The sequence below is a fragment of the Phalaenopsis equestris genome, unplaced genomic scaffold (genome assembly GCF_001263595.1).
Source record: "Phalaenopsis equestris unplaced genomic scaffold, ASM126359v1 Scaffold000522, whole genome shotgun sequence".
Lineage (NCBI taxonomy): Eukaryota > Viridiplantae > Streptophyta > Magnoliopsida > Asparagales > Orchidaceae > Phalaenopsis > Phalaenopsis equestris.
In genome coordinates, this window is record NW_018164962.1 from 56,987 (window position 1) to 65,829 (window position 8,843).

Below are 8,843 nucleotides of genomic sequence, written 5' to 3' on the forward strand. Positions count from 1 at the left end.
CCTGTTAAGAAGTTGTCTCGCTCCGACTCTCAGCATTCTTCTGGCGTTGATGTTAAAAAGAGGATTGTTAATGCAAACCCTTTGGATTTCCTTCCGTCCAGCCTCATCAAACCTGCAAAGGTATTCATGCTGTATTTTTTTCTGAATTTTCTAAGTTAAATTGTTAATGTTTGATCAGCACTTTCAGCAAGCATTCATATTGCTAGTCATAGTACCTTTGCTTAGGCATGGAAGAAATCTCTAATTTTTTCAGTAATTCTTGAAATAACCTGTAAGGCTGCATGGTCTGCACAGATATTGCTTTTCTTAGTTTGAAGCTACAGTGGAGAGAGCTCATTGGTTTTGAGAACTATCAGAAAACAGGAAGAGAGAAGAATTTATAGAATTTGTTAAGAAATTGATGAGATTAACGATAAAAGAAGCGAAGAGAATAACATACAGATTTATATAGAAAATTCTAGATGGGAAATAATGTGTGAAAAAATAAATAGATAAATAATAATATGGGTCCATACCGTGAGACCTACTGCTCTTGCAATTCTACAGGATCAATGTTGGGCTCCGATATCAAACGGATAGCCTTGTCTTGCCACACCCATAAATCCCCCTAAAATTTTTGCCGCCTTTTTTATTTAGCTGGTTCGTTAGTTGCGTTCGTTGCATTGCAAATTCTTAGATCCAAGCAAAACTTAATTTGGATTACATATTCTAACAGATTTCGTGGCATACTCGATATTGTTATTGTGAATATGATAATGATTACATTTTTTTAACAATTTAGCTTCTGAAATATTATTTTCTTAGGTCATATTTTTAAATCAGACAGTTTTAATTTGGGGTTTTACATGATTTTGTGCACCTTTTGCATGTGAGCTGATAGGTTGGATTGCTTCCTGGATAGTTTGGCATGATTTGAAGTTCGTTAAAGATAGTGCTAAGAATTTTTGTGGTCTCAAACTGGTCCCATTAGTTCATCAAAGAGTTAGTTAGATCAGCTCGAATATAATTTGTCCTACTCGAGGTCAACTCAAGGAGTAGATTTGGCTTGAAATTAGCTTAAATTTTTACATGTTTTGAACTTTATATGCATGTATACAGAACACATGATGTTTTTCCATGTAAATCATGATTTTTACATTTATTCATGGTAGAAATATAAAACTTATTCGCATCTCTAGCATAATCCAAGCTAAAAATCCTTCAAATTTTAGGAGTTCTTTAATTTTGATCTTGAAATTCTTTCCTTATCAAACTGTTTTTACTTTTTAACAGCGAATGATAAAGAGGAAAAATCTGGCTTTTCTGATTGCTGCTGAGGCTCAAAGAGAAGCAGCTGCAGCTGCTGATCTCGTCAAGGGTCTCAGGTCAGTCTTATATTCCCCAAGCTTTATTGTTTACCATGTGAATCAACTTGCTAACAAAATTAAGTTAGCTGATGAGTTAATTTAACTAAGTTTTTAAATTTCCTTTTAAAACGAAAAGTTCTTGTTTTTATATATTCAATAGAACAATTTGTAGTGCTTGTTTTTAGGCTGTACTTCTTTGTGATTTGTTTCTCTTCCATTTTCCAGCATTTTTGCTGATCTTCGCAAGGCTTCTCCACGCGAAAATCACCATGTTTCTCTAAATAAGTTCTTCACATTATACCAGCTCATTAGTACGCCAAACACAACCATCCAAATGGAACATATCCCCTCTCAGATCACCAAAGCGACAATTCCATGTCAAGATAATCCAAACAAAAAGTTTTCACCATCTGAAACATCAAATACACTAACTCCTTCCAATCTCTCCGAAGAACCTTACGAAAATGAAAAGCTAGAATGGGCAAGAGTTGATGGCTTAAAGGAGATCCAGACTGTGAGGGCCACTCTCCTAAAAGAGTCGAAGTCATGGTTTCTCAGGTTCTTAGATGTTGCCCTCGAAGCTGGTTTTCGTTCCGGTTCTCGTCCGAAGAAAGGTACGAAGGAAAGAGTTGCTGGGATTAGCAAGGAATCTGAGGACAAGATTGCAGTGACTTTATCACAGCTAAAACAAGTGAATGATTGGCTTGATGAGCTACTTAGTGAGGATGGGATTGAGGATGATGAAGTACTGTCAACGATTGAAAGGTTGAAGCTGAAGTTGTATTCTTGCTTGCTTGGACAAGTCGAATCAGCTGCTTCTGCACTCGAGAGCAGAACTACTTCTGGCTGAAGCTTTTTTTTTGTAATTTCTAGTTCTGGTTGATAACTGTTATTATTTGGAGCAACTTTTATGATGGTTTGGTGTAAATTTTTCATTTCATTTGTATAGTTATTATATGATTGATGGTTCAGGTTTTGCTTTCTACTTCTATTTTAATGGTGCGATTGTGTTAAATGCAAATCAAATTCCAAAAAATACATGCATACCACACAATTCTTATGTGGTTTTATATCTAATACCTAAAATTTGATATTTTCATTCATAACATTTTGGTGTATAAACCTTTACATGACAAAATATATTTCACTTTTAAAAGTTTGTAGTTTTAGATGTTAGTAATAATGGTATTTTTGAGGTGATATTAAAAATTTTAGTAGTATATATGTAAATATCAAAGTTTAGGTGTTAGATATGTAAATATATAAGAATTGTGTGGAATGTATGTAAATGTCCCTTGATGCATGAGAGGATAATTCCAAAATTACACGAGTCATATAATGTATAAAATATATGAATGTGATTAGAGTAATATTGCTTTTAATTACCCAAAAGAAATCATCCAAAAGTCATTTCAAAAGGAGAAATATAATAAAACATTAAAAAAACAAGCAAATTCTTATTTAGTTATATATCTCCACCTAAACTTTCGTATTTACATGCATAGCACTCAAATGTTTAGTATCACATAAAAAATAGCACTATTGTAATTGTTTTTGCACTTTTTCATGCATAAGTTTTATATGTAAATATTAAGGAAAAGAAAAAGTTTAATTTGTAAATATGGAGTTTAGATGTTATATATGAAAATACATAAGAATTGTGTGCTACTAGAGGTGTAAACGAGCCGAACTCGTGTTCGGCTCATATATATTTCGAGCTCAAAAAGTGTGTTTGTGTTCGACTCGTCTGCTTAGCGAGCTGAACACAAGCCTTTCACGAACAAAGAGTTGTTTTAACAACACTAATCACATAGCCATAAGATGTTAAGGATTGGGGCAAGAGTTAAAACATCATTTGAATCTAATTTAATAATTTTTATTCTATTTTCTGCATTAATACTTTTAATTAATTATAAATCTTTGTAGCCTTATAGTCAATTAAAATTTTTAAAAGAATTACTCATCAAAGATACATATAATTGATTAGTAGTATTTCGAGCCAAAACGAGCCGAACACAAACAGACAAATAGTTCTTCGTGGTTGGCTCGTTAGTTAACTTAGCGAACAAGCCGAACACGAGCTTCTTAACGAGCCGAACACGAACTGTTCACGAACAACGAGCCGTTTTGACAGCCCTACGTGCTACGAATGTAAACTTCCATTTTTTTTCTAAATTAAATATAACCATTAATCTTTTTCATATTTTAACATCAAAGGAGCACGTGCCCGCAATCCCTTGGCGTTCAATAAAATAGAAGCGCACACCAGATGAAAATATAATATAAATTCCTAAAACACCCCCTCCAATAAGGAAATTTTTTTTTGTTCCTTTTGACTTTTTATTTTTGCTTTTAAAAAATAAACTTTTAATGAATATTTTAGCTTTTTATATATTAAAAAATTGAAGTACTTTTTTACATATAATATGAATACATAGGAGCGAATCAAATATTCATCACGTTGATTATCACAGACAAAAAAGTCTTAATCCTAAGTTATTAATAAACTCATATTTGTGCATAGTTTCTTGACACAATTGATATTATTTGAATATATCATGGAAACGCAGCATAACAAATGATTTAAATGTTAGTTTAGATATATAAAATTCATTCCTTTCAATTATAGAAGTTAGAAAATTTTATCATAAGTTATTTTTTTTTGAAGGATTTACATCCATACAACTTAATTATTATGTATTTACAAACCAATCAGCTACACTTCAATTTTCACATGCACATAAAAAAAAATATTATAACAAGAGTTGTGGTATAAAATTGCATTAAAATTCCAATCACAATGACACAAGTGTACAGCCTGATCCTGTCGTGCATTAAATTATGTAGTTTTTTTTGGTAGTTAATCGAGCCAGACCAAACACGTAATGCTTTGTGATTGAAGTTGTGTGAGAATTATTTGTAAATATATAAATGGGTGAGAGTTAGCTGGGTATATACGTAAATCCCCAAACATTTTTTTGAAAATTTTTTAAGGAAAAAAGAAAAACTATAAATAATTGTGGACTGCACTTATCCGAAGTAAAATCTACCATACCAGTGGGCTTCTTTCCCTTCTTTCCTCTCAGTCCTGCTCAGTCGTAACCGTGGGTATGATTCGCTTCACGCAATCTTTTTTTCTGCTACATTCTCTCTTCAGATGAGCATTTCTTTGTGTTCTCGTTTTGTTATTGTATTCTTTTCTTCGGATTTCTTTATAAGAAAACTCAGTGCACGCATAGCTTCAGAGCCTCAACACAGTGGCCATGGAACCCAGCTTATTATTATTATTATTAATAGATTAAAATTTAAGTTTTGAAACTAGTGGTTTTGATGTAAATTGGCAGATCAATTTCAGAAGAAGCGGTTTTGATCAGTGTTAGGTTTTGATGTAAACCGGAGGATTTATTTCAGAAGTACTGGTTTTGGTCAGTGTTGAAGTCAGCCCTTATCTTGAAAACCCTAAACGAAGCTGTTTTTTGAAGTTTTCACTGTTAGGGATACTTGAAAGCCAATTCTTGAGCCATATTTGATTGTAGTTTGGTAGGGATCGTGTTGGCTTTTAGAGGAAAATCGCATTTACAGGCTTAGATGTATTTGCTTTATTAGCTGGAGATTGAGATTATACTTAGTTTGGGGATATCAGAACTGGAGGAATTTTAGCTGCTTGAGGGAATTTAGTTTATGGTGATTCCGGTGCTAATCAAAGATGGTGGGCTTAATTAGCAAGTTGGTACCATGTATTTAGGGTAAATTGGATTAATCAAATTCAATAAATCCGATCGTTGTGTTGACGGAGACTTTACCGCCTCTCAATCAGATTCATTAAATCTAGATTTATGTTGCGAAAGAGATGGACCACGAGATTTAGGAGAAAATATTTGCGTACGGGTACGGAAAACGTACGCAGAGTTGCATACATTTTAGGTTATTCGGAGGGTATAATTAGGTTACACTTAAGTTATACCCCTTTGTAATTTTTCCTGTAACCTAAGTGTAACCTATCTGTACCCTCCCAATAACCTAATTGCGTACGTTTTCTGTAGGTAAATATTTCTCGAGATTTAGAGCATTCCACGAAAAATTTTCATTTAATGGAGCATTGAATTTAATTTTCAATTTTTTTGGTGTTTGGTTGTATTTAAGTTAAATCCATGGCTAAATCTTATTAAAAGTAAGGGCTTTAACAGGATTAGTAAATCTAATAAATCCAGATTTCTCTGTCAACAACATAATTCAGTAAATTCGGAATTTAAGGCAATACTAAGAAGAAATTGAGACGAAACTAGATTTACTAATAAAATTTAAGTTAAATGCTACTTAAATCCGTTGCCATACAGCTTCTGAATTACCAGTAGTCAAATTTATGGATTAGTTAAGGATTTTGAGCTAATCAAAGCTTACTGCTATCAACTTGTTAATTTTTGTTTAGTGCATTTGTTTCTTTTTTTCTCTGTTTCAGATTTCTTCAATTGTAGTCAGCCCCATTCTTATTTAGAATATTTCTAATATTTATGTACTAGCTGGAAACATCACTTGCTAGTTTGTGCAGGAAATATGGAAAACAATCTCACAATTGTTAAGGAATTTGAAGACCTTGCTAGACAAGCCTTGCCAAAAATGTACTATGATTACTTTCGGGGAGGAGCCGAGGATGAATTCACATTGAGAGAGAATGTTGAAGCATTTCAAAGAATTAGGTAAAGCTATATTCTACTATCACTCCACATTTATTTTTGCAAAATTTTTTTTTGCTTCAATCTCTTGTAATTGTCCTCAGGTTAAATCCAAGGGTTCTCATAAATGTGAGTAGTATAAATATGTCAACATCTTTGCTCGGATTCAAGTTATCTGCTCCCATACTTGTTGCCCCCACCGGAGGACAAAAGTTCGCACATCTTGAAGGTTTTGTTCTACGACTTATATGAAAATATGCCACACAGTTTGTGTTTTATTGCTGCAATTCTTTTCTTTTCAAAATCAGGAGAGGTGGCAACGGCTAGAGCCGCTGCAGCATGCAATACAATAATGGCAAGTTCCATGTTTTTGAGATATTGGTCTCAACCCTCAAACCTCAAATATGCAGAAGATGATTTTTGTTTCTCTTTTTTTTTTTTTGGTTTAGTTGCTATCATTTTCATTTAATTGCGCCATTGTTCAGGTTTTGTCATTTGCATCTAGCTGCACTATCGAAGAGGTTGCTTCCAGCTGCAATGCTGTCCGTTTTCTTCAGCTATATGTATGCAGTATTTCATGGCACCTTTCTGGTTATGTGCATTATTAATGTTGCAATGCTTTAGTTTTTCTCATTAGTTTGTTAGCCTTTTGTTTTCGTTATTAATAGGTATATAAGCAGAGATATGTTTCAGCAAAGGTTGTACAAAGAGCCGAGAGCTGCGGATTCAAGGCCATTCTTTTGACTGTGGATACTCCGAGACTAGGACGAAGAGAAGCAGACATTAAAAATAAGTGAGCAGCTCTTCATTTGTGATTTCAAACTTTTAATGGGATATATATAAAGCACAAGAAATATTTTTATTTATAAATCAAGAGTTTAGGTGATTTTTTGAACTATAAAACCGACGCATTTATGAGTGTCATGATCAAATCATTATGAATTTGATAAAAATGAATAGGGTTAGGACGCGAGTTTTGTTGAGTAGATAGTTGCCGTCCTGTTAAAAGGTTTGTTGTATTTTCTCCATGATAAAAGAGGTGGTGACAATAGGTTGAGGAAACTTCAATTCAATTAAGACTTATTAGTTAACTTTTTATTTAAATAAAATTGATGGTAGAATATCTTTTGCGCAATATTTTAGGGTTCACCAAGACAATATTCTAATGCATATCTTATTAATAACTAATAGAAATAATTGATCTTTGTAAATTACCGAAATATGTGGAAAACCTTAACGGAATTTAAAGAACCAGATTCTCATGCTACCACAAGCCACCCTTTGTATTTCAAGAGACTTGTAGCAGAATCTGCTGTCAAGAGAACTGCAAACAAGAAAAAGGAGAAAAGAAAAACTTCAAAGAAAATGAAAACAAGAACACCGAGAATTTATGTGCTTCATTCCATAAGACCTACATCCATGGGAGAAATCAAGAAACAATTTACTAAGACAATCTTGAAGATTAAACCACACAATTTCAAGGACGAACCAATCTCCTCTAGCTCTCTATCGATATTGATCTCGATATAAGTTTTCTTGATTCTTCATCTTGCTCTCAGAGTTTTTCTCCCTCTTAACGCTTCAACTCATATACATCATTACATATATATAGACAATGACTCATACAAGATAACCGGTTAAACATTTGTCATAGTCAAATGATTGTTGTACCCATTAGCTATAGAAAACCTCCTTATAATTACAACGTCTTATTAGTTCACATAATTGAGAGTCATTATAACAATTCTTCACCTTGACTCTCAATTACAGATCTCCATAAAAGGGGATCCCTCCACAAGCCGAAATAATTCTTTCCGGTGAATTTCTTGATGTTGAACTTAGTAGATCCCATTGTTGTGGTTGGAATTCTCACAGATGACGACAATTGTAACAAAATCTACTGCCTAGAGAACCGCAGGGCAACAAAACAGGAAAAGGAAAACTGCAAAGAAAATGCAAACAAGAACACCAAAAACTTACGTCGTTCGGTTCATAAGACCTACATACACGAGAGAGAAACAATAAACAATTCACTAAAACAATCTTGAAGATTACACTGCACAATTTCAAGGACGAACCAATCTCCTCTAGTTTTATATCGTTCTTGATCTCGATACAAGCTTTCTTTGTTCCTCACCTTGTTCTAAGAATTTTTCTCTCCCTTAATCCTCTCAACTTATATATATCATTACATATATATAGACAATGACTCATACAAGATGATAGGTTAAACATTTGTCATATCTAAATGATTGTTCTCTCCTTTAGTTATTTAAACCTTCTTATAAACTGCGGCTTCGTCTTAGTTCACGTAATTTAGAGTCATCATAACAAGATTAATGTTGACCTTGTAGATTAGGCCTTGATGTTGTTTTATATGTGATTTTGAAATAAACTTTAGTGTGGACTTCCGAGTACCCCTTGATGGAATTAATTTGTGGCCTTGGGTACTTGAATTAGTTGCCCAAATGAGCATGGTTGATGAAACCTAACCTAACTTGGATGTGCTAATAAATATTTTATTTATTATTAAAATAAAAAATTTGTTGGGATTCGTTTTATTTGTAAATAGATGAATTTTTTAGGATTTATTCGTCAATATTATAAAGAGGTTTTTTGAGTGGCGCATGCGTGCAGAGACGCGACTCTCCAATCTGCTGCGGTGGATCGCGACAAACAAAGACGGGAAGATCGCTACGATAGTGTCGCAGAGAGAAGACGAATAGAGCTGCCTGGGACTGACTCCGAGCCTGTTTTTCATTTTATTCCACCAACAAATCATCTGCTATGTTGGTGGGAATGAAGAGGAAAAACAGGTACTAGC

The 8,843-nt window shown here is 33.5% G+C and overlaps 2 protein-coding genes across 3 annotated transcripts in view; both read left to right on the forward strand.

Moving 5' to 3' along the window:
- LOC110028716 overlaps positions 1 to 2,289 on the forward strand; it is a 12,274-nt gene extending 9,985 nt beyond the window's left edge. Inside the window, exons 3-4 of one of the 2 annotated variants that reach the window (XM_020730684.1) lie at positions 1,273 to 1,364; positions 1,572 to 2,288. In XM_020730684.1, the coding sequence (XP_020586343.1) occupies positions 1,273 to 1,364; positions 1,572 to 2,196 (717 nt within the window). In that variant the 3' untranslated portion in view covers positions 2,197 to 2,288. Of the gene's footprint in view, positions 1 to 1,272; positions 1,365 to 1,571 lie in introns of both variants that reach the window. The other variant, XM_020730683.1, reaches the window with a different exon arrangement.
- A 2,104-nt stretch (positions 2,290 to 4,393) lies between these two features.
- LOC110028703 (peroxisomal (S)-2-hydroxy-acid oxidase GLO4-like) overlaps positions 4,394 to 8,843 on the forward strand; it is a 17,616-nt gene continuing 13,166 nt past the window's right edge. Inside the window, exons 1-6 of the mRNA XM_020730668.1 lie at positions 4,394 to 4,454; positions 5,896 to 6,043; positions 6,124 to 6,248; positions 6,328 to 6,374; positions 6,505 to 6,582; positions 6,688 to 6,812. Of these exons, the coding sequence (XP_020586327.1) occupies positions 5,901 to 6,043; positions 6,124 to 6,248; positions 6,328 to 6,374; positions 6,505 to 6,582; positions 6,688 to 6,812 (518 nt within the window). The 5' untranslated portion in view covers positions 4,394 to 4,454; positions 5,896 to 5,900. The remainder of the gene's footprint in view (positions 4,455 to 5,895; positions 6,044 to 6,123; positions 6,249 to 6,327; positions 6,375 to 6,504; positions 6,583 to 6,687; positions 6,813 to 8,843) is intronic.